At 38.2% G+C, this 25,249-nt stretch overlaps 1 protein-coding gene across 4 annotated transcripts in view; it reads left to right on the top strand.

Annotated features, from left to right (window-relative positions):
* The window catches only part of Nek5 (NIMA related kinase 5), a 57,152-nt gene that overhangs the window by 17,597 nt on the left and 14,306 nt on the right, over positions 1 to 25,249 (top strand). For all 4 annotated transcript variants that reach the window (XM_078016068.1, XM_078016067.1, XM_078016066.1 and 1 more), the window contains 12 exons: positions 2,144 to 2,344; positions 2,424 to 2,505; positions 4,445 to 4,578; positions 8,206 to 8,390; positions 11,249 to 11,315; positions 12,286 to 12,402; positions 13,423 to 13,509; positions 15,664 to 15,756; positions 19,196 to 19,276; positions 19,521 to 19,589; positions 21,579 to 21,705; positions 24,302 to 24,427. In XM_078016068.1, coding sequence (XP_077872194.1) covers positions 2,144 to 2,344; positions 2,424 to 2,505; positions 4,445 to 4,578; positions 8,206 to 8,390; positions 11,249 to 11,315; positions 12,286 to 12,402; positions 13,423 to 13,509; positions 15,664 to 15,756; positions 19,196 to 19,276; positions 19,521 to 19,589; positions 21,579 to 21,705; positions 24,302 to 24,427 — 1,369 coding nt within the window. The remainder of the gene's footprint in view (positions 1 to 2,143; positions 2,345 to 2,423; positions 2,506 to 4,444; positions 4,579 to 8,205; positions 8,391 to 11,248; positions 11,316 to 12,285; positions 12,403 to 13,422; positions 13,510 to 15,663; positions 15,757 to 19,195; positions 19,277 to 19,520; positions 19,590 to 21,578; positions 21,706 to 24,301; positions 24,428 to 25,249) is intronic.

The following is a 25,249-nucleotide window of genomic DNA, read 5'->3' as shown; positions in this document are numbered from 1 at the left end:
GACCCCTTGCCTCATTTGAATAGCTTCTCCTCAATAAAATGGGTCAGCGCTGCTCTCTCTCTCTCTCTCTCTCTCTCTCTCTCTTCCTGCAGACCCTTAAGGTCAGAGGAGCACAAACATTAATATTGTGACAAAGCTGAGAGACACAGATAGATGAAGAGGAGAGCAGTGCTAAGACTCAGGGCATGATCCCTCATAGAGAACTGGCCCTTAGCTGCTGTTACTTAAATCTGGTCCGTAGCTGCCATCCATATGGATGCGGGAGAACCCGTTATTCCAACACTGTCTTTTTCTTAAAAGATACTTCCAGACAGCCTGTTTACCATAGAATCCATATATAATTGATCATTACAGTCAGTACAATTAATCTAGTTATATGAGTGGAACTTCCAGTCTACACTGTAAGGCACATTAAAGGTGGGCCTGGGAAATGCGTCCATACAAGTCTTTTCATAATCTTTACTTACCTATAAGCTCGTGAAGCTGCATGATTGTAAACTCTATAGCTGTAAATTTACTTTTCTGTGCCAGGTTTCTCAGTCATTATCATGATGACTGGTTTAAACTCTCCTTTGATAGCTAATTTAATTTACTGAATCGTATTGGCACATTAGGTACCCAGTACCCTGGATTTCACTGGAGACTGGTCACATAGATGCCATCTCTCCTGGACATACACCAAATTTCTAGACTCCAGAAACAAACCAGATGTTCAACATAAACTATATCATTTACACAAATAGCTTAGGCAAAGAAAACCACTCTTAAGTTTCCAGGAATAGTGGGAATTCTCAAATCGAGTAGTTCCCAGACATCAGTTGAGGGCCAGCATTGAAGGCAGACCTTTCTAAGAATGGCCTACTGCCAACTCCTAGGCAGCCATTGTCGTTATCATATTTGTCAAAGGTCACACGCTGATTGTCTAACCAAAATCTGTACCTTCATTAGCACACCACAGTGTTGAACTCTATGGTGATGTATAAATAACTGAGGTGTTCATATGGTAGAAGATTTTCTATATGATGAGTTTTTGAGGAGACAAGGAAATGTTGTATTATATTAATTTTTAAAAAGCAAGAAGTAAAATTTCATATCAGTATGACCTCAACTCTGTAAAATAAACATTATTTTTGGAACGACTAGAAGGAAATACACCTCTAGGTGGAGAAATTATACCTATTTGCTTGACTAATTATGATTTCCTATGCCTTTTCACTTTTTTGTTTTGTTTTGTTTTTGTTTTTTGGTAAAAGGGATTGAATCCAGGGTGCTTAACCATCAAGCCACATCCCCAGCTCTTATAATGTCTATATTGAGACAGAGTCACACTAACTTGATTAGGGGCCTTGCCAAATTTTAGGAACTGGCTTTGAATTCGAGATCTTCCTGCCTCAGCCTCCCGAGCCGCTGGCATTATGTGTGTGTGCTACTATGCTTAGCTCCTATCTTTTTTTTTTTTTTTTAACTTTTTTATTCTCTATTAGTTTACTTTTTTATGTGATGCTGAGGATCAAACCCAGAGCCTCACATGTGCTAGGCAAGCGCTCTGCCACTGAGCTACAACCCCAGCCCCCTTTCCATTTTTTATGAGCAAATATTATTTTTAGAATAAGAAAAAATTTAAAGAAAACTTTTTTAGTTAAAAAAAGGGGCTGGTACATAGCTCAGTGGTAGAGTGCATGCTCAGCATGCATAGGACCTGAGTTCAATTCTCAATACCAAACCCAAACAAACTAAACCTCAGAAATTAAAACTAGCTGGGCACAGTGGTGCACACCTGTAATCCCAACAGCTTGGGAGGTTGAGGCAGGAGGATCGAAAGTTCAAAGCCAGCCTCTGCAATTTAGCAAAGTGCTAAGCAACTCAGTGAGACCCTGTCTCTAAATAAAATGCAAAATAGAGCTGGGGATGTGGCTCAGTGGTGAAATGCCCCTGAGTTCAATCCCCAATCCCTCCCACACCAAAAAAAAGAATAAAAAGGTCTGGGGGTCCTGAGGGCTTGCCTAGCATGTTTGAGGTGCTGGGTTCTATCCCCAGCACCATGAAAAATAAATAAAAACCATTATTTTTGTTTCTCGGGATATTTATTACTTTAACACAAGATGACTCTTCTCTGACAGCATTGTTACCCTTGTTCTTTCAGTTCGAGGGCAGCAACCTGCACCAGCTGGTTCTGAAGATTTGTCAAGCGCATTTTGCCCCCATATCACCTAGGTTTTCTCGTGACCTGCGGTCCTTGATCCCTCAGCTCTTTAAAGTTTCTCCTCGGGATCGACCATCTATTAATTCCATCTTGAAAAGGCCCTTTTTAGAGAATCTGATTGCCAAATACTTGACCCCTGAGGTGAGTTTTGAGGTGATTCTGTTTGTGTTGGGCAGAGATTTGAGTTGGCGGTTTCCTTGACACTTGTATTGGATTTTAGGTCATTCAGGAAGAATTCAATCATATGCTCAGATACAGAGCAAGATCATCTGCCTCCCCACCTGCTGGAAAGATAGTCCAGGGTAAGAATGATTTACCATGCAATCAAAGAACATTTATGGCCAGCGCGGTGGCACACTTCTGTAATCCCAGTGACTTGGGAGGCTGAGGCAGGAGGATCTCGAATACAAAAGTCAGCCTCAGCAAAGGCAAGGCTGCTAAGCATCTCAGTGAGATCCTGTCTCTAAATAAAATACAAAATAGGGCTGAGGATGTGGCTCAGTGGCAGAGTGCTTGCCTACTGTTCATTCCTTGGGTTCTAATCCCAGCAATGAAAAGGAAAAAGCATTTATGATCCTTTTGTGGTTCATAGTCCCAATGACTGGGTTTTCACAGCTTTGTGTGTGATGTCAACACATTATTTGTCTAATATTTTTAAAAAAGCATTTATTCTACGTGTCTCATATACTGAGTTTATTGAGTTACAGAGCTGGCAATGTTAGCAGAGGAATTCCATTAAATATATTGAACATGGACATTTAGAAAATATGCACAGTATGAACAGGAGAGAAATCACCTTGTTATCACGTAGTGACCAGTGGGTGTGTTGGAGAAGTTGTATATGTAACTCAAGATATCCTGGGGGGTTCAGCTCCTTTCTTCTTATAATTTAGGAACCTTCCAGAAGCTTTGAGAGGTCAGATCCAAGTTTAACATTTGTATGGGAGGGGATAGAGTGGGAGAAGGTTCACAGAGGGACATGAAATGATGTAATGAACTTTTTTACATTCCCCCCCACCCCCAGACATAGAGAGGATGGACTGGTAATTAGAATTCCTGGGGGTGTAGCACAATGGTACAGTATGTGCTTAGCATGCACAGGTGCACAGGGCCTAAGTTCTATATCTAGCACCACACCAAAAAAAAAAAAAAAAAAAAAAAAAAAGAAGAAGAAGAAGAAGAAGAAGAAGCATTCTCTTACAAAGAGAACTCTACATCTCTACATTGGAGCTGAAGTTAGGATCTTGGACCAAATTGAAAATAGTGTGAGCTCCAAAGGAAGCAGATGTTATTTTATGGTACTGGTAAGTAGAGAGAACAATTTTGATCATGTTGTCAAGAATTAGCCAAAGTGATGAATTACTAAATGTGCATGCATGTGGGGTGTACACTAAAGAAGAGAAAATGACTAATTCAACTGACGATGTGAAAGTAAGACCAGGAAAATTTATCCATAATCAAATTTCTGGACTGAAAGGATCAGAAGGAGTAGAAAATCTCTCCGAGGCACCTGTGATGAGGAAATGTCATCCAATGTGCTAGAGAAGCTGACATTAAGGAAAGTCATAAAGGGAAAATGAGTTCATCTATCAGGCTAGATTGAGAATGTTTGAAAATAGATAAGTAGAGGGTGAGAGAAAATACATCATCCACATTTCTGATATAGGAAAAGGAAAACAAGAATGAATTTTAATGGAGGCAAAGACAAATATGTTAGAAGGAATATTTCAAACAATGATAAGATAGGAATAGTGTTGCCTGATAACCCAAGCTGTCGTGACTACATTTAATTACTTTTATCATTATAAATTGTTTTTATAAATATTTACATTAATTCCTCTTTTTAAAAGTAGTGTTATTCATTGCTCGAAATTTATAAAGAAACTCTGGGGGAAAATGGTTTTATTTTCTTTAAAAATGCAGAGAATGCATAGTGATATTTCTTTTTTAATTCTTTAAAAGTACCTTTTTTTAGTTTTAGGTGGACACAATATCTTTATTTTACATTTATGTGGTGTTGAGGATCGAACCCAGTGCCTCATGCATGGTAGGCAAGTGCTCTACCACTGAGCCACAATCCTAGCCACCATAGAGATATTTCATCAGTGATTCTCTGTGTATAAAATATCTCTGGCCTGAGTAAACTTACTGTATTATGAAATGTGTTTGTACTTAAGTATCAATAGTAAAGGTGTAAGAAAAAAATTCAAAACTAAAGTTGTTTTATTTTGGTTAAATAAGATTCTAAAATACAGCGAGTGAAATTCCAGGGAAAGTTCCCTCCACGATCAAGAATATCAGTGCCATTTGAAAGGAAGGCTGTATTACCTAGAAAAAAATGGAGACCACCAGCTGGAACCCAGAAGCCCGTGTCTGTGAGTTGTGCTAATCCCTCCCTTTGGTTCTTTAGCTAAGGTATACTCTGAAAGATCCACCTGCACATGTTCACACACTACAAGCAAATTAATTTTGGAATCCATTAGTTTTATACTTAAAATAAAATCATTCTGTAGTGAGCATTAAAGTATACTTTATATATATATAAATAAAAATAAAGGTCCATCAAAAACTAAAATAAATAAATATATATTTATTTATTTATATAATCTCCCCACCAGTGTTGGGGCTTGAACCCAGGGCCTGATTCATGCTAGGCAAACACTTTACCACTAAGCTATATCCCCAGCCCTAATTGGTGTTGGTTTTGTGTTTATTTTTGTGGTCCCGGGGATTGAAACCAGGAACATTCTATCGTTGAGCTATATCCCTATCCCTTTTTAAATTGTATTTTGAGACAGGATCTCCATAAGTTTCCCAGACTGACTTCCAACTTGTGATCCTCCTGCCTCAACCTCTCAAGTAGCTGGGTTCCTAGCTAATATTTTTGTGTATTTGATTTTTTTTTTTTTTTGCTTTTTCTCAATGCTAGGGCCTGAACCCAGGGCTTGGCGCGTGCTAGGCAAGCACTCTACCTCTGAGTTATAGCCTATATTTTTTTAAAAAAATGAATGCTTTATTTTCTTACAATTATACATTAGCTTTATTTTTCTTTTTATTACTGATATTTTTCTAATTTCTTTGTTTATATTAAAAGTTTTTCTTATAGGACAATTGAGTAAGACAACAACAGAAAACATTGCATTTTGTACATCAAGTTCTAACCTGCTACATATGTAATTGAGGAGTTTTATTATATAATAATTGAACTTTAATGAGTGAATTAAAGCCAGGGATGCTTTACCACTGAGCTACAGCCCCACTCCCTTTTATTTTTCATTTTGAGACATCATCTTGCCAAATTGCTGAGGCTGGCCTTGTACTTGTGATTCTCCTGCCTCAGATTCCCAAGTTGCTACAATTACAGGAGTTTGCCATGGCCCCCAGCCCCCTGGAGATCCTTTATACTGAGTTATTTGAATCTACTTAAACAGTGTTTGTTGTTGTTGGTTGTTTGTTGTTTTAATTTAAGTCATGCTATAGAATGCTTCTGAAACAAATGATAAAATGGTCATTGCCCTTATTTATTTATTTGGTGATGATCAAACCCAGGGCCTCCTGCATGCTAGGACTAGCACTGAGCTACATCCCCAGTCTGAAGAACTGTATTTTTAAAGAAGGCTCATGGTATAATTAGAGGACATTTTGTTTTTTCCCCTTTTTCTTTTCATTTCCTTTCTTTCTTTCCTTCCTTCTTTCTTTCTTTCTTTTTTTTTCTTCTATCTTTATGTTTGAACTCAGGGTCTTGTACATGCTAGGCAAATGTTCTACCACTGAGCTACACCACCAGCCCTAGAGGACCATGTGGAAGTACATTTACTACATGTTTGCTTAGTATATAGACATTTTAGAAAACATATTCATACATAAACCGTTTTTCTAAACTGTTGTTAAAATGTTGCCCTTCATTTGATAAAATATGGATTAACTATTAAAAAATAAGAAAAGTATGTTGGGATACAGAATACTCTGACCCAGACCTGTAGGAGAAAAAACATCTAAAAGATTTGGGGGTGGATTAAGTCAGGAGAACTGTCAAGCAAGTTGACATTTTTTCCAATTATTTGAACAACTTCTGCTGATGCAATAAAATAAATGGATCTGTACAGAAACCATCTCAGATGTTCCCATTACTGACTTGGATTTTAGAGAAAATCCTAAAGAAGCCATTTTTATTCCTTTTTTTTTTTTTAACCATTTTCTGGTTTTTTTTTTAATCCCTTCATCAAGATTTATTTCAAGACTTAAAACATTCGGACTAATAAAAAGGAACTACTATAATTTTTTATAATACAAAAACATTTAATTAAAAACTTTTTAAAAAGTAGACACAATGGGAGGGGACTGGAGTTCTGGCTCAGTAGTAGAGTGCTTGCCTAGCATGCATGAGGCACTGGGTTTGGTCCTCAGCACCACATACAAATAAATAAAAATAAAGGTCCATCAACAACTAAAAAGATATTAAAAAAAGAAAAGTAGACACAATCAACTAACCCTAAACAGCACACCATATATGATATTCAACAGCAATGGCATTTAACAAAATATGAGGTGACAGTAAGACATCAAAGAACTTCCAAAGTCTAAATAGAACATAATTAACAGCAAACTATTCAGATTAAACAAACAAAAATCCATATTTACACTTTTCATATTTATTAACTGTGTCTAAACAATTTTCAACAACTAACTCAGTACTACCTTTTTCTGGGTTGTATGTATTCAGGTGTAATTGTAACTACTTTTCACTTTCAAAGTTTTTAAAAATAAACATACAATTTCTGTATAGACCAATAAACCAAGTTTTATATGTATCTTAGTATTTAAATAGAACTATAAAAAAGAGCCATTTATGTAAGTTGAAGAGGGTCAGGTATACATAATTCCATGATCCAGCTAACATGTGAGCCAGATAGCTTAACAAAGAACATAGGATGTAACATTTTCCTTCCTTTCATTTAAGTTTTAATTGTTTGTTTGGTTATTCATGTTCCCAACTACTTAGGTCTTTACAGGGACTTGATCTCTTTTTTTTTCCCTCCTCTTTTATTAGCCACTGTTAAACAGGCAGAGTTGTCAAATTCAAACTTAAATGAGGACACTTTGTTCTTTAGCTCAGGTCTTGTCTGGCTTTCTTATCTGAATATGGCCTGATTCTTATCTTCTAATGTATTGACCTCTGCTTGTCTCTGGGATGAGATAAACTTGTGTTTCTGGTTGGGAAGAGTGAGCCATAGGGAGGAATAGCTTGGAGGGTTATTATGCCCATTCCAACCTTTGTATTCCTGGTGTTTTCTCAGCAAGATTGACTCAGTGAGTCAGCATCTTCTATTTTTCAAGCCTGATACCTTGGTTTTACTCAATTTATTAGAAACCACCAGTAAGGCAAACCCCCAAATCTGTGAGTTGCACTTTAGCTTTTATTCTCCCATAAAGTACAGTAAGGTATAAGAAAGTTTATAAAAAATAGAAAACAGTAGGTCTGTGATAGTGGCAGAGCACTGGCCTGGCATGTGTGAAGCTCTGGGTTTGATCCCCAGCACCACATATAAATAAATAAAAAATCCTTTGAAAACTAAAAAAAAAATTTTTTTAAATAGAAAACAATAATTATGAGTAAACTTTCAGACTTTGGCTGGGCATATTAAATATTTTTCACATACTAGACATGAAAATATATGTGATTCGAAATTACAAAAAAGATTATAATTATAAACTGCTGTACTCAAGTACTTAGATTTCTAAGGTCTTTTCAATTATAGGATTTGGGGGCTCTAACATCATTTTTCTCTAAAACAGGTCTAGAATAAAAACAAAAATCTACCTTCAATGCTTGGTCATGGTAGCCATCAAATGGTCAATTATAGATTTATATGATGTCTTTAAAAGGAATCTTCCTGGGGATATAGCTCAGTTGGTAGAGTGCCTTTCATGCATTAGGCCCTGGGTTCAATCCCCAGCACACACACACACAAAAATCTTCCCTCTTCTTTTCAATCTCTCAGATAAAAATGATAGAAAGGCCCAAAATTGATGCAGTTTGTGGACATTATGATTTTTATTATGCTCAACTTGACTTGTTGAGGAAGAGAGCCTGTGAACCAAGTGATCACTGCGTTCTTCAAAAAGACTCTGGAACTGAGGAGAATTCTAATCAAGAAGAAAGTCACAGTCCGTCACCTGCTCAATGGTAATGTGGCAGTCTAACCTAAGCTTCTATCCTCTGAAAATATCTTTTTGTATCAGCATTTTTTTTCTTTTTTTGTCTGTTGGTTTTGAGACAGAGTCTTGCTGAGTTGCCCAGACTAGTATCGAATTCCTGGGCTCAAATGATCCTCTGTCTCATTTATCAGCTCTGTTTTCTAAAATCCTCCTAAATTCTCCTAAAACAAATAATTGAGGAAGAATTTATAAAATCTTCACTTTAAACTCTTCATTCAATTTCTTGGTCCTTTTTTCATCTCAAATATGGTGTAGCTTATTTTCTTATTTATAGAGCCATTTAACTGTAGGCAAGCTTCATTCTCTCTCTCTCTCTCTCTCTCTCTCTCTCTCTCTCTCTCTCTCTCTCTCTCTCTCTCTATATATATATATATATATATATATATATATATATTTATTTATTTATTTATTTATTTATTTTAACCCAGGGGCAGCTTAATCACTGAGCCATATCTCCAGCCTTTTTTATTATTTTAAGATAGGGTCTTGCTAAGGTTGGCCATATATTTGCCATCTTCCAGCCTCAGCCTCCCCAGTCATTGGGATTTACAGGCACATTCTTGAATTTTTAATGTTTTTTTTTTCTCCTTCTTCCTAGTGAGTTTTACTCCCAAGGGGTGAATAAAACAGTTGTATTTATTTCATTTTCCAAGGAGTTTATTCATAAGAATCATTAATAATTTAATTATTAAAACCAAATGATCACTTAAGAATATTAGAAAAGTGAAATAGATTTCATTCAGTGTTTATATTCTAGGGAGGTACAAAATATGTATACATTCAAAAAAGAATACTATGCTGAAACTGCCTTTAATTAAAAGTTTACCCTAACAAATTTCTGCAGATCTATAGTATTTTCTTTTTATTCTTTTCTTGTTTGTTTTGTTTTTTACTCTAATATCACTGTTCCTGTGTTCAAAATGATGGATAGCCATCACAGGCATAAAGACCTAAGTCTGAGAGGTGGTTTTGTTTTTGCATTGTGCAAAACAAAACCCCAGGGCCTCCTGCATGCTAGGAAAGCACTCTACCACTGATCTACATACATCCTCACTTTATTTTTTTTTTAAATGTTTTTGCCATCACTTTTTGTTGTTGTTTTTCAGGGCTAGGGATTTGCTAACTTTGTTAACTTTGGTTATTTGTTGTTGAGTGTGTGTGTGTGTGTGTGTGTGTGTGTGTATGTATATCTGCACGCACATGTATATCTTGGGAGATTGAGCCCAGAACCTCATAAATGCCAGGCAAGTGAAATTTTGGATGAATCATATGTAATGAATCACTATGTAATAGTAATCTCATCAATAATTAGTGAAAATTAGATGAGGAAGAGTGGTAAAAGAATGATTTCTTAGGGAATTCACAATGGGAAAATTAGGCATTTTAATTTTAAAGATAAAATGGGTTGGGCTGGGGTTGTGGCTCTGTGGCAAAGCACTTGCCTAGCACTGGGTTTCATCCTCAGCACTACATATAAATAAATAAAGGTCCATCAACAACTAATAAATATTTTTAAAAAGAAAATAAAATGGGTGCTGGTATGGTTTTATTCATCATCATACCCACTTGATCAAAACAAATTATATGTTCCATTAGTTCAAACTGTAATACCCATGTAGGACTTAATTAGTAAGGGATATGAATTTTCCCTGCAAACTGGGAACAGTCAGAAAACTCCCTTCATCTTTTCTTAGACCTGGAAAAATAGATCTTCCATTCTTTGTCTAGATATTGGAACTGCCAAACTATCAATTGTTGTGATTCTGTATTATTTATCTCCCAAACTCTCACATGAAATGTTAGAAACTCCTTCCCTTCCTACATGTCCCTGCCCTGTCATAGCTCCATCTTGCTGTATCCCAGGATACCCCCTGGTGAGTAGTTACCTCTTCCTTGTTCTATCCTCCCCATTGCTCCCAGCTTTTGCTCCTATGGAACTCCCATTCAAAGCCATGAGCTAGAGGAACAGGATTTATTCAGGGCTGAGGGGATAGAGAGAATGTCTTTTGGATATTTTTTTTCTAATGAATATACTATTCCAGTTGGTTCTTTCAAGGGTTCAAGGAATGAGTGCTACAGTTTAGCTCTTTTTCAGTTCAAGTGCTCTCTGTGTGCCCTGGGCCAGACACCTTCACGGCCTGATCTCCTCTAAACCCCATTTCAATTCCTGTTAAATGGCATTGTGTCCGTTTTACAGGTGAGGAACTAAGATGTAGGAACTTTAACTAGTTATCATTTAAAACAACTTTTAAAACAACTATTAACTTCACTCTGTAAATTGGGGACCTCTCATTGTGATGTTCTTTAAAGAGTTATTTCTGACATTATAGCTCTGTCTTTGGAAACCCTAGAAATTACTGGTATCACCAAATATTTTATCACATAGTTCGTCCTGTGTTCTGAAATGTAGTAGTTTTTATTTAGCAAACAATAATTATAAGAAATTCTTTGTGAACATTCTATAATTTTGACCTACACTTCTTGAACTTGAAACTTAAAGGTGGGCTGAGCATGGTGGTGTACCCCTATAATTCCAGAGGCTCAGGAGGCTGAGGCAGGAGGATCATAAGTTCAAAGCTAACCTCAGCAATTTAGCAAGACCCTAAACAATTTAATGAGACCCTGTCTCAAAATAATAAATTTTAAAAAGGGCTGGGGTGTAACTCAGTGGTTAAGCAACCCTGAATTTAATCCCTGGTTCAAAAAGGAAAAAAAAAAGCCAAAGGTGCATTGTGAATTTCATTACTAAGCTGAAAATCCACTTGTCACATTGGTGCCTAAGGGTAGTTAAAATTCTACTCAAGCTGAACTTCCTTATTTCCTAAGGCCTGCTGAGTATCTTCAAAGGAAAATTGAAGCTCAACAATATAAGTTAAAAGTGGAAAAGCAATTGGTAAGTAAAATACTAAATATGGGAGGCAATTAGAAATTTGCTGGTTTCTCTGTTTGCACATATTCATGGATCTTTAAATCAGAGTTTATTCCACTAGAAGGGCAAGAGTACCTTTCATCTTTCCCTAATTTTTAATTGCTACAGAAGAATAATGGGAAGAAGTTTGAATCAGAGTCTGGAAAGCTTGGTTTTGTCCCTAGATCTAACAATTGCTGTTAACCTTGAACAACCCTTCTGAGCCTCAACTTCCTTTTCTATGAATGATCACTTTGGAGTGAAGGACCTTCTCCTGGTCCCTTTCAGTGTTGCACTTCTTTGATTCTGTTTTATTCATTTTTTGAGCTAGCTATGATTATATTTTATTAAAGACTTTTCTACACATTAAATCAAGTAATTACAGGGCTGGGTTGTGGCTCAGTGGCAGAGTGCTTGCCTAGCACATGTGAGGCACTGAGTTCAATCCTCAGCACCACAAAAATAAATAAAGGCATTGTGTCCATCTACAACTAAAAAAAATAATAATAAAACATAATTATTTGAGTTGAAAAGTTAACCTTTAACCTTTAGTACTGTCTTAGAATTCTGGGGCTGAGCCCAGGCTGCAAACACATCCCATTTGTGTCACTCATATTTTGAACTGCTCAAAAGTAGAGTTCTAATTCTCTACCCAGTCACAGAGCTTTAATTTCACAATTATAATTTACCACTTCAGAAGAGGAATATTGGTGTCTCGAATGATAGCATAAAATATCAGTTGCTTAGAATAAAGACCATAAACGTTTGCATTTTTAAAAAGTGTTCAGTGTTTCATACTTGAATTAAAAGAAATTTCTACTACTTGCCACAAAATAATTCCCCACTACCAAGTTTTCTCGGTGATATTTTTATCTGTCAGATAAAGTTAAGATCAAATCAGAAGATGTTTCCAAAATGCAAGAATGGTTTATAAATGATTTCATTCAATAAACAGGGTCTTCGTCCATCTTCTGCTGAGCCAAATCACAACCAGAGACAAGAGATTAGAAGGCATGGAGAAAAGCCTCGATTCCAGGAGCTGCAGTTTAGAAAAAACGAAATGAAGGACCAGGTTAAAAAATGGTCTAATACCAGGGCTATGATTGTGTGTTGTTTGTTTTCTACACCCTCAGCTCCTACCATTGTTTCCATGACTCTGTCTTGCTCTGTCCTAGGGTGCTGCTTCTGTTTCCCACAGGGTGCCTGGGAGGGAGCTGTACACACACAATCTGTCAAGCACTATGCTGGGTGTTTTAGGAGCAGAAGTAGCTGTTTCATTTGCTCAGAGAATACAACATAGCTAAATTCATAAGGCCTCTTTCCTTGGATTGAGAAAGTAACTGTCGATAACCTATTTAGAATTTTTATTAGTTTGCCAAATCTGGTGTAAGGAAGTACAATAGGCTGGGTGGTTTAAAATAACAGAAATTTATTGTCTAACATTTCTGGAGGCTAGAAGTGCAAAACCAAAGTGTTGTCAGTCCCATGCCCCCTGTGAAGTCTATAAGGGAATCCTTCTTTGCTTCTTCCTAGCTTCTAGCTTGGCTGGCAATCTTTGGCGCTCCTCAGCTTACAGCAACAGAACTCCAAACTCCGCCTTTGTTGCGTGGCCTTCTCCTTAGATCTATGTCTATGCGTGGCTATCTTCTTGAAAGAACACCAGCCACATTGAACTAGGGACCAGTATGACCTCATTTAAACTAATTACATATGCAGTGACCCTATTTCCAAATAAGGTCACATTCAGAGACACTGGAAAGGAGGTAGGACAACACATATTAACCATAACAGGATTATATATAAAAGTAAAATGTGTAAAATAACTTTACATCATTAATTAATTTGTGGTTATATATGAACATGAGCTCTGTATCCTACACCAGTGTATCACTCACAGGATGTGAAATGCCACAGTCAAAATAAGGCAGATTATCATCTTAAGCAGCCACAGGTTTCTAATGCTTATTTTATATTATAACATATAATCGTTAAAAAAAATTGTAGGCTAGACAGAGGTTATTTTCATTATATGTTGTTTCATTATATATGTTTCATGAATGTTGTTCACAAACATTTCGTTTTTGTTTTGCAGGAATATTGGAAACAGTTAGAGGAAATACGCCAACAATACCAGAGTGACATGAAGGAAATTAGAAGGAAGATGGGAAGAGAGCAGGAGGTAAATTCACTCTTCTAGAGGAAACACTCTGTCAATTAAGACCTGTCTAAATGAGTAGGTGTTAAAAGCAATGATCTTGAACCAGGCGTGTAGCTCAGTGGTAGATCTCTTGTTTGGCATGCCCAAGGCCCTGGGTTTAATCCCCAGCACCAAAAAGGAAAACAAAAAGTAATGATCTCTTTGTAGATAGGATAAAGTTTTATTATAGATAAAAGCATACAAAATTCTTTTTTTAAATAGGAAAGCTATCAGACCAAATAAAAGTTTCATTTTATTATGATTCACTAGTGAGACCCTGTCACAAAACAAAAAGGGTTGTGAGTGTAACTGAGTGGTAGAACACTTGCCTGGCATGCACAAGTCCCTAGGTTCAATGTCCAGTACCACATACACATACACACAAACACACACACATACTTATTGATTTTCTTCGTTATCAGTCAGTATTTACTGAGCAACTACTTCAGGCCAGATCTGGATCAGATGCAGAAAGTTCAAAATGAGAATAAATTCATGTTCGTAAGGAGGAATAAAACCAAACACCTAGAGTTGATTCAGTTCAATATGGGCAGGCTGAATGTTCTAAAGTCTATACAGTCATGAGCAGTATAGGTTTTGGTCAGTAATGAACCATATATATAATGGAGGTCCAATAAGATTGTACTCCCTAGTGATGTTGTAGCTTGGTTTATGTAACTACAGTTTCTGATGTTCACACAATTACAAAGTCACTTAATGATGCTTTTCTCAGAACATATTCCTATCATTAAGTGATGCAAGACTGAAAAAGGCAAAATTTAAATATAGCTGAGAATGATTCTTAAAAATTCTGTAAAGGTGCCACATTGGAAGCTGATCTTTTCCAGAATTGTAGCAGATTGCTGCTTCTTCAGTAGATGAAGCAGCTAGCCTGTGTCTTGAGTATGCAGGATGAAAATCACTTGGATATTTTAATCCTAGGTGTGTTCTGGAATGCCCCTCCTATGAGAGATCTGTGGTCTCCCATCTCCCACCACTTGGCTGTGTGCTTGTTGAGTAGAACCCACACAACAGAAATTGATATCTCTTTCTCTCTCTCCCTTTTCCCGCCATGTTCCTCCACCTCTAGTGCATATGGCGGAATTACAATAAATTAAATGACGGCCCAATTCAATTGTATGTGTAAGAATACAGGCTAGAGTTTTCACATATCCTATCTCATTTAGACCCCAAACAGAGAAGTTGAGTGACTTAGATATTACAAGGCAGATTGAATATTAAAATATCTGACTCTGGAACTGGGAATGTAGCTCAGTGGTAGAGCTCCTATTGAGCATGTATGAGGCCCTGGGTTTGATCCCTAGCACATATATACATACATATTTAAATCTGACTCTGACACCTTTGTTCTTTCTAGCAGATGTAGTTCTACTCATAAATAATCGGAAAGATAAGACAATATATGAAACAACAATAGAACAAGCAAGACTGACTATAGTTAAGCTGTGTGCTCAGGAGCAAAGATAAGAAGGCTGAGTAAGAGGAACATTTTTTATGGAGGAAGGGGGTGGGACTAAGCTAGGTCTGAGAAGAAGTGTTGAATTTAGAGGCCGAGCTAAGGAGAAAGCTTTGGAAGAACCATGCAAAGATTCCAACAGGATGTGCTGGAAGGGCAGCTTGGGGTGGTTCTCTCCAGAGCAGAGGTTTTGTTCATGATGGGGAGCCTTGTGCTGGTATCAACCTTATATTTAAGGCAGGTCTGTGATAGGAAACCTGAGTCCAAGAAAGATGGGTAGCAGACATTTTTGTTTTGGTGGTCCTGAGGATTGAAACCAGAACTCCAGGCATCCTAGGCAAGCACTGGGTAGCAGACATTTCTAGAAAGATTATGAAAGAATTTAAGAAATGCTGGAAGCAGCCACAGGGAAAAGGAATTATAAGGCTCTAGGGGGGTGTAGCTCAGTGGTAGAGTGCTTTCCTAGCATGCATGAGGCTCTGGTTCAATCCCCAGCACCAAAACACACACACACACACACACAGAGGCCTTATCCAGTCTGTCTGTCAGCAGGGATGTGTCTCTCACTAGACCCACTCAGACCCTGGTAGAGGGTTAGGAAGTTGCCTTCAGAATTCATGCAGAATCATTCTTGTTGACTGTGTACACTTTGTGTTAAGGAGAACTCAAAAATCAGTCATCACACCTATTTGGTGAAGAAGAGTGGCCTGCCCATCCACCAAGAAGCACCTGAGGAGGAAGCATCTGTGCAGGTAGGACCCCTGTTGCTAGATACACATGTGTTTTAGTCAGCATTTTTGTTGCCATGACCAAAGGACTTGAGAAGAACAATTTTAGAGGAGGAAAAGTTTATTTTGGCTCACACTTTCAGAAACGTTCAGTTCATGCTTGGCCAACTCCATGGCTCTGGGCCCGAGATGAGGCAGAACATCTTGGAGGAAGGGTGTGGCTAAGAGAAGAGAGAGAGAGCTCTGGTCACTAGAGACAAAATATAAACCCATTGACCTACTTCCTCCAGCCACATCCTATCTGCCTACCATACACTTAATCCATTATCAGTGGTTTAATCCACCTTTAGGTTACAGCTCTCATAATCTAGTCATTTCACCTCTGAACATTCTCTTTTTGGACCCAGGGATTGAACCCAGGGGCATTTAACCACTGGACCACATCCCCAGCCTTTTCTAATTTTTTTTAAAGTTGTTAGGGCCTCCCTAAGTTATTAAGGGTGGCCTTGAACTTGTGGTGCTGGAATTACAGGCGTGTGCTCTCATGCCTGGCTCCTCTGAACATTCTTGCACTGTCTCACACATGAGATTTTGGGGACACCTCATATCTAAACCATACCAATGAACTTCTCTGCAAGGTTGCTCTAGCCTGGTGGTTCTTATCTCTCACTGTGCAACAGAATCTTGTGGGGGCCTTTTAAAAACTCAGAGCTCTCTTTGTCAGTTTCTTTCTCCAGTTTCATGCTGCTGTTCCTCTCACATCAGATCTGCTGTTTGTCACTAGTTTACTTTGTACTTTCTGGGTTAGCTTACAGCCTATAAATAGGATCATACTATACTTGCTTTCTTATGTCTGGCTTCATTTGACATAATAAATGTTGAGATTTATCCATGTTTTGATATTAATAGTGCTACAGGCTGAGGTCTTCCAGGAAACTGAGGCAGCACAAAGACCCCCCTTAAAACCTCAATTCTTATGATCAAGTCAGAAAAATTTTAGATGTGTCACTCATAGTAATGAGCAATCAGTTTATTAGAAGGGATGGAAAAGGGGAAAGGGGACACTCTTGGGAGGGAGTGGGTCTTCTCAGAGAGGAGAGGGACAGTGTGCCTCTCCTGCTCTCCAGTTTCATAGGGGAATCAGAGAAGTTTCCAGAGAGTCCTATCCTGGTCCACTTTTGACTGACAGCAGGATGATATCAGACTTTCAAGTCCCCACTGCTATGACAACGCTATGTCATTTTGGCCCATGCTTACACATTATCATTTGGATTGTTAACCAATCTCTAAGAATTCTTACAGATTTTATGGTTAGGAGGAATTATCCTTATCTACCAAAGTTTCGGGATCTGGTCTGCAAAAAGAGTCACAAAAGTCTCTCCCTTCAGGGTAACTTGGATTCCTTTTATGGACATTATTTTGGGCCTGCGTTTCTCTTGTAGATAACAGGTAGTTTGCTGAGGAATGTGACATATCCTGTCCACTTAGGCCAGGCAGGGCTGCAGGTAAATTGCTTCCTAGAAAAGAAAACACGTGGGGGTCAGCACAGTGGGCTCATTTTATAGAATTATTCCCTTAACCTCCTGTTCCCATCATTCACATTTGTCTGTCCCCTATCAATAGTATCATTCCTCTTTATTGCTGAGTATATTCCATCAAGTGACTGTATCAAAATCTGTTTATCCATTCAGCTATCGATGGATATTTTGGTTGTTTCCAGCTTATTACAAATAAACATATAAGTTTTTGTGTGAGCATATGTTTCTTTTCTTTCTTTTGGATAAATAGAGTGCACGGGAGTGACTGGATTATATAATAGATTTATATTTAACTTTTCTTTTGGGGTTGGAACCCAGGGCTTCACACATGCAAAGCAAGTGTCCTACCACCAAATTATACCCCCAGACACCCCTCTTTTTTAGAATAAGAAATAGACTCTTGTTGTGTTGCCTAGGCAGATCTCAAACTCTCAGTCTTCCTGTCTCAACCTCCTGAGCAGCTAGAACTACAGATAGGCACCACCACACCTGACTGGTATGTTTAACTTTTTAAGACACTGCCAAATGGGTTTGCAAAGTGGTTGAACTGATACATTCCCACAGGCTGTAGGAGAGCTCCAGTTCTCTTTTGGCACAGCTCCCTCCTCTCTGGGACTCTACCTTTCAGACTCTAGAGCCTTAAGGTCCCCAAGTTCACAGCTTTGTCTCCTCACGGCAGGGAGTCTGCCAGTCTCAGCATCCCTCCACCAAGCCCTGCAAACTCTCTGGAGACTTAGTGGGGGGGGGGGCAGGGGGGCTGGGTGTGGCGGCTCAGGTCTGTAATCCTCAAGGCTCAGGAGGCTGAGGCAGGAGGATCAAAAGTTCCAAGCCCATCTTAGCAATTTAGTGAGACTCTGTTTCAAAATAAAAGCTAAAAAGGGCTGAGGATGTAGCTCAGTGGTAAAGTGCCCCTGGGTAGGGACAGTTGGAGGGCTCATCACATCCTGTTTCTCAAGTATCCTCATTTTTCATTCTGGCTGTCTAATGTGTTAAAACCATTATTGCTTCTGTACTTGTTGTCGCTTTGGGGTTGTTTCAGTTGGGGAGTGACTCTGGTGCCTGGTACTGTGCCCTGACTACAAGCAGAATGCAATACCACTTCTTGGGTGTGTGAGGCGACCAAGAGTTCCATTCTGGAGTTAGAAGAGATCTGAGAGGTTACAAACCTGCTTTGGGGCTTTCACCCCACTATCCCCAATGCTTTCCCCAGCCAGACGTCTACTTCCTACACTTATGCCCAATATCACTCTATACCTTAAATCAAATGCCAAATAGCTTCTCCCATATTATTCTCCTCCCCTACTCATTTCTATTCTGTTACCATATTTCACTTTCTTTTATAATACTTCTGAAATTATGTCGTTAATTTGTCAACTCATTTATTAACTATTCTGCTCCATGTCAGCAAGGGCCCTCGCAGCTATCTTCACTCTGCTAATCATTGCCTCGGCGTCTGGACCACAGACTGTTTACCTAGCATGTGCAAATCCCTGGATCTGATCCATAGCACTGAAAAAAAAAGTTATTATTTTTTTTTCTTTGGTGCTGGGGATTGAGCCCAGGGTCTTGTGCATACCAGGCGAGCACTCTTCCACTGAGCTGTACCCCAACCAGCACATTTATGTTGTTAAATTGGATCTGATTGGATTAGACTGCACTGGGGGGATGAGCTTTGTCACAATATAGAATTTTTACCCATTGAAATGTCAGGGTTTAATGTCTGAGTGTTGGTTGATTGACATTCTGCTTTGGTTTTTGATATTAATTTTCCTTTACAAAGGCATGTTTGTATTCTAAAATCTATCATCAGATTCAATCTAGAAATAAAATCATGTAAACAGACAAGGCTGTGAATTCTGAGGTTGTGAAAATATTATTGTTCAATATGAAGTGACAGAATCATTTTTTTTCCTCTAAACTTTCAGAACACTGAAAGAGACTTGAAACAAATGAGGCTTCAGAACATAAAGGAAAGCAAAATTCCAGAACAGAAATATAAAGCTAAGGTAATCCACATTTTTGTCTTTTGGCTCTCTGTGAGAAGCTGGCTGGGGGTCCACACCTGCAGTCTGGGTCACCTATGTGATTCCCCATGCCTCTTGTTATTTTATGGAATAGCCCTACTTTGTGATGTTAGACTAATGGTTTTAAGTATATGTAATGTTAAAATAAATTGATCTAGGGAGTTGTTATATTAAGGCTTTTAAAGAATTGCTAAATGAAAGGATTTTCCCCCTTGTTTTCTTATAGAGAGGAGTGAAGTTTGAAATTAATTTAGACAAATGTATTTCGGATGAAAACTCCCTCCAAGAAGAAAAGGTATGTTATTAAGTGCACACATGAGAAAATGAGTGTGTCTTAAGTTTCTTGAAATTGTTTCACAGGCTGTAGGGAAAAATTGCTTAAATATTCCTAAAAGGATCTCTAATATTCAAATGAGTCTTCCAAATACTTTTTATCCTTCTTCTTCTTTTTCTTAAATAGAGGTTATTTACTTAGGTAAATTATTATGTTTAAAATTATTTTTATTTTATGAAGAACCTATTTTCCTCACATTATTATGTTTTTATTATTGCCAAATTAAAATAGAAGACAGGATACATAGTTGACAACAAATATACTGACCTAAAAAAACTTGGGCAGGTACTCTGGGCACATTCATTTTTGGTCTTAATTAGTTACTGATAGCTTTGTACATATCTCTGGGTAAATCTCAATTATGCATTTGTCTCTCCTTGCCACAGAAGTAAATGGACATGTTTAGTAAATCCAAATCTCATTTTATTACTTGATTTCAACATCTTCTTTTAAAAAATATTTTTTTCTAGTTGTAGATGGGCATAATCTCTTTATTAATTTATTTTTATGTGGTGCCGAGGATTGCATCCAGTACCTCCCGTGCAAGGCAGGCACTCTACCCCTGAGCTGCAGCCCCAGTCCATCTTGTTTACATCATTTTTTATCATACCTGCTAACAAATGTCAAAATTAACTGATTGTTGTTCCATTTTACCTTCTCTAAATTCACCATTTAGATTACCAAAATTTAAGTATGAATAATCATATCTGATACTCATTTTTTTTCAGTGTGTGTGTGTGTGTGTGTGTCTGTGGATAAAATCCAGGGCCCTGCACATAGCATGCAGACAAGCACTCTACCACTGAACTACCTCCCCAGTTCTTCATGTTCTTTATTATCTTAAAACTTTATGGAGCTGGAGGGGTAGCTCGGTGGTAGAATGTGTGTTTAGCATGCTCAGCCCTGGGTTCAACCCCCAAACTAAACCCTCCACAAGACAGCTTTTGTATGTCATCATTTCATATTTTTACAAGCATTTTGCTACATAAAGACTTCACTATAATGGTGATAATTAGTTCCTACTTCTGTTCATCCATTAGGTCTCCAGGTGCCCCAGAGCTGTGGGACCAGAGCAGAGCAGGTCTGGGGAGTGGCACCTCCACAGGGCTTCTGTGACTGGAGGTGCTGAGATCGGCTCGTTAGAAAGAAAGAATGGACTCCAAAAGCACTAGCTGCCAGGGTGTTCATCCTCTCTTATTCTATGCATCAACGTGTTTTAAACAAAATTGATAATTTTAGTCTTGATTGTGGTGTATGAGGAGCAGTTTTAGGGACATAGTTGAGAATGCTGTGAAGTTGGGTCTGATTTGTGCACCCATATAGTGTCAGCTACTCCAGAGGCTGATGCAGAAGGATCACTTCTGAGGTCCAGAAGTTTGAGACCAGCCTCAATAACATAGTGAGACCCCCTGTCTCAAATAAAAGACAGTTGTGCTATAGACTGACAGCAGGACCTGAGGATGCAGTGGGATGGAACCGAAGTAGAATAATATTGAAGACTTTTCAAAGTCCAGATAAAATTAAGTGTTCATTACTATTGAGAAGGAGAAATGAAAACATGGCTATTTCTATCTCAATCACTGTAATTCCATTGTGTGTGTGTGTGTGTGTGTGTGTGTGTGTGTGTGTGAGAGATACTAGGGATTGAACCCAGGAGTGCTCTGTCACTGAGCTAGCTACAAGCTATATCCCCAGCCCTTTTTATTTCTTTATTTTGAGACTTGGTCTCACTAAGTTGCCTTGGCTGGCCTTGAACTTGTGATCCTCCTGCCTCAGCCTCCAGAGTAACTCTGATTACAGGCCTGCAACACAGAGCCTGGCTATAGTTCAGCTTTTAAAACTCTATAGATTTGTTTGTCTTGCCTTTGAATATTATTGGGAACACAACAATTTTGACATCCTCCCCCCAACATGGCTTATTTCTCATGAAATACTGTGGAAATGCTTTAGGCAACGGACATACTAAATGAAACTTTGACCTTTGAGGACGGCATGAAGTTTAAGGAACATAAAAGTATAAAGGAGCACGAAGATTACACAGACAAAGCCTTTGAAGAACTCTGTGGCCCAGAAGCAGGTACGTGTTCCTGGAACTCTATGGATAGACGGAGCCTGTTCATCAGCAATCTATCTTGAACTCAGGTTCTTGATTTGCATGCCCCCAGACTCCGCCCTCTTCTCCTGCTCCACACTTTGAGGATTTCACTAGTTCTCTCTACAGCCTCAGCCTCTCCTAGGAGCTCCAACTTACCAATCTTTTTCTTTACCTGCTGGAAAAGCTCACAGCCTTATTTTCTATTGAAAATAGCACATTTGTTTTTTTCTTTATAAGATTCATTTAAATCAAACTTTTCCTATAATCTGTATTGTGAATATTTCCCCCAGTTGGACTTCAGATCCCATAGTAACAACAGCAGATTGTGTGTGTGTGTGTGTGTGTGTGTGTGTGTGTGTGTTCACTCAGGAGTAAACTTTGTAACAGTTGTGCAGGGCGTTCAAAGAAAACTATAAGATTTTAGTCAAGTAAAGACCACTTGACAAATGGAGAGAATTAGCAGTGCTATAGATTGGAAATATGCTTCCTCAATATATTTATGGCAATTTCAATAAAAATCACAATAGAATTTTTTTTCCTGATGTGAGAAGATCTTGGCAGAAGATTGCAGAGATTTGTAATTAGCCAAAATATTGTGAGAAATAAGAGCAGTGAAGGAAAACTTACCTTTTCAAGTATCAAAATATGTTATACTCATTCAAACAGTGTGATAGTGGTTTCAGGGAGAAGTGAGAGTTTAGAAACAAACCTCAGTATGTCTCATACATAATATAGTGCATGCCAGCAACCCAAGTCAATGGAAAGACAAAGGATTATTCAAATAAATGCTTCTAGACCAACTTGTTAACAATTTAGGAAAAACTGTGAAACCAGACCTGATGTAGTATAATGAAATAAATTTTTAAAAAATCAGTGTATGGGTGAAAATGTTACATTTAGAAAATGAAGTAAAAGAAAATAGGTCATTTTTTATGATAAGGAAGAAGTAGCTATTCAAAATTCATAGGAAAAATCACAGAATAAATTAGTAATAGAATTGACTTTAATAACAAAAAGCTTTGGTAAGAAGACAACGCTAGACCTTAGAATTATTATTTTCAATCATTTATTTAGAGTAAATAATCATAAATGTCCATCAAAATTTAGCTGTAAATAAAGTCATTATAACATTATTTAAACAGTGAAAACTTGCTAATGTCCTAAAAGTCCAGCAAAAAAGAATTAAATTATAACCTATTTATGAGACAGACTACTATGTTTGCTTTAAAATGGTTGTATAGAAGAATATTTAATAACCTGAAAAAGATATGTAGCTGACTAAAAAAAAAAGCAAGTTATGAGAGCAAATGTCACGTGGAGACCATTTTTGCCCCTGGTACTGGGCTGTTCTACCACTGAGCTACACCCCAGTCCTTTTCAGTTTTATGTTGAACTAAAAACCTCACTAAGTTGCTAAGGCTGGCCTTAAACTTGCAATCCTCCTACCTCAGCCTCCTGAGTTGCTGTGATTACAGATATACGCCACCACACCCAGCCCAATGTTTGTTTGAAAGCAAAACAAAAATGTTATAAAATTTTAATAGCCTCTGGATGGTGAGATTATGGGTGGATTTTTGCCACAGTCTGGCTGGGCACAATTCACGAGCCACTTATCAAGCAGAAATGAACTCTATTTTTTGAACACACACACCACAGCACACGAGCTCTTCAGGAATTCCCTCAGAGCCCAACTGCCACCACTGGCTTCCCACAAGCCTCTCAACCCCACCCCCCCACTCCTCCTGCTCTTGAGGCCGATTGGCTGGGTCGTGTGGGCGGAGCCAAAAAAGTCCCCCAGTGAGCAGCTCCGTGGTCCGAAAGGACGGGGAAATAGCCCAATGAGCATCACTGCAGAGGAGCCAATCAGTTGGCAGCTAGAAGTTTGCTGGGGCCGTTGTGAGCCAATCATCAGCTGGCAGCTGGAAGTTTGCTGGGGCCACTGTGAGCCAATCATCAGCTGGCAGCTGGAAGTTTGCTGGGGCCCCTTCGGCTGTGGCTCTCAACAGATTTTTATTTATTTTTTATATGATTTTTAGTTTTATTATAGTGAAAACATGGTAATAAGAAAATACAAGTTATTTTTTAAATTAAAATGGAACAGATTGTGTTCTGTTGAAACTGATTAAAGAGTTTTCATACATGACTCAATGAATTTGTCCATTTGTGCCACTAATATTTTATTAGCACTTAATTAAATTGGCCAGTCAGTCAAACAGTAATAATAAAAGAGCGCAGAGAGGTATCTACTTGGGATGCTGAGGCAGGAGGGTCACAAGTTCAAGATCAATCTGGCAACTTAGACCCTGTCTCAAAATAAGAAATAAAAAGGGTGGGGCATGTTGCACAGTGGTAGAGTACCCATGGGTTCACTCCCCATTATCACACACCAATAATAATAGCAAAAACAATAAAAGCAAAAGAATATTTAAATATGTTTGTAATTTCAGTCTTATAAGTTCCAGTTCTGGTTTTGCACATACCAGCTGATAGATACTGGCTCAGCTACCTAAGAACTGTTAGGTGCAATTAGTCACACTTTGGTTGCTTTTGAACTAATGAATTATTTTCTTATACCCAGAGGTTTTCACTCTGAATGTCGCTGCCACAGAAAACAGGAGGCAGTGGGATACCAGAGTGCCTCAGACTCTGATACAAATGATGGCAGCTGCTGATGTCACCTCCACGTGCTCCACTGTGCCTGATGGTGAGTCTCTGGATCAGCACCAGTTGACATATCGCAAGGGAAGAACAGGGGTCCCAAACCACTGTGTGGCTCATGCTCATCCTGTTGGAATAGTTTCTAGTTCTCACTACAAGCCCTTTAGATTTTGTACTAAACACTTTGCAAGGATATTGTTTTGGCTTTTCCTCCATCCCCAGAGAAACTTGCCTGATAATTATCCTAGAAAATTGGACACCCTAACCAGGCACAGTAAAGGAGGAAAGATCCTTGAAGAGAGGGAGAAGGTCCAAGGAAGGCAATAGACCTGATTTACTCTCTAATCATTTCCTTGTAATTCTATGGCAGGTCATTTTTTTCACCAATAAAATTGTTAAGTAAAAAGAGCAGCTTTTCCTAGGAGATTTAGAGAGTTCACAATGCAGAGATGCACATAAAATTGCTTTGTAAACCAATGTGCTACTTACATGTGTGGAATGTTTTGGACTTAATGATATTTTCAGCCCAATTCCCGCATTCATTTTTGAGGTTTTGATGTAGCCTTTTCTTAGAAGAGGTTCACAGCAACCGCCAGGAGTTATCTTCGTAGGCAGTAAAGATTTTTATTACTTATTTCCTGTGTTCCTCTTGATTACATGGCACTGAGAGAGACCTAAAATTTAAACTGTGCTGTAAATTGCAAAACAAGACCCAACAATATGCTGCCTACAGGAGACGCATTTGATAGGAAAAGATATACATAGACTGAAGGTGAAAGGTTGGGAAAAATCATATCACTCATATGGACTGCGGAAACAAGCAGGAGTGTCCATACTCATATCAAATAAAATAGATTTCAAGCCAAAG

Source organism: Ictidomys tridecemlineatus, chromosome 6, assembly GCF_052094955.1.
Source record: "Ictidomys tridecemlineatus isolate mIctTri1 chromosome 6, mIctTri1.hap1, whole genome shotgun sequence".
In the NCBI taxonomy this organism is placed as follows: Eukaryota; Metazoa; Chordata; class Mammalia; order Rodentia; family Sciuridae; genus Ictidomys; species Ictidomys tridecemlineatus.
This window is presented reverse-complemented; position numbering and strand designations above follow the sequence as displayed.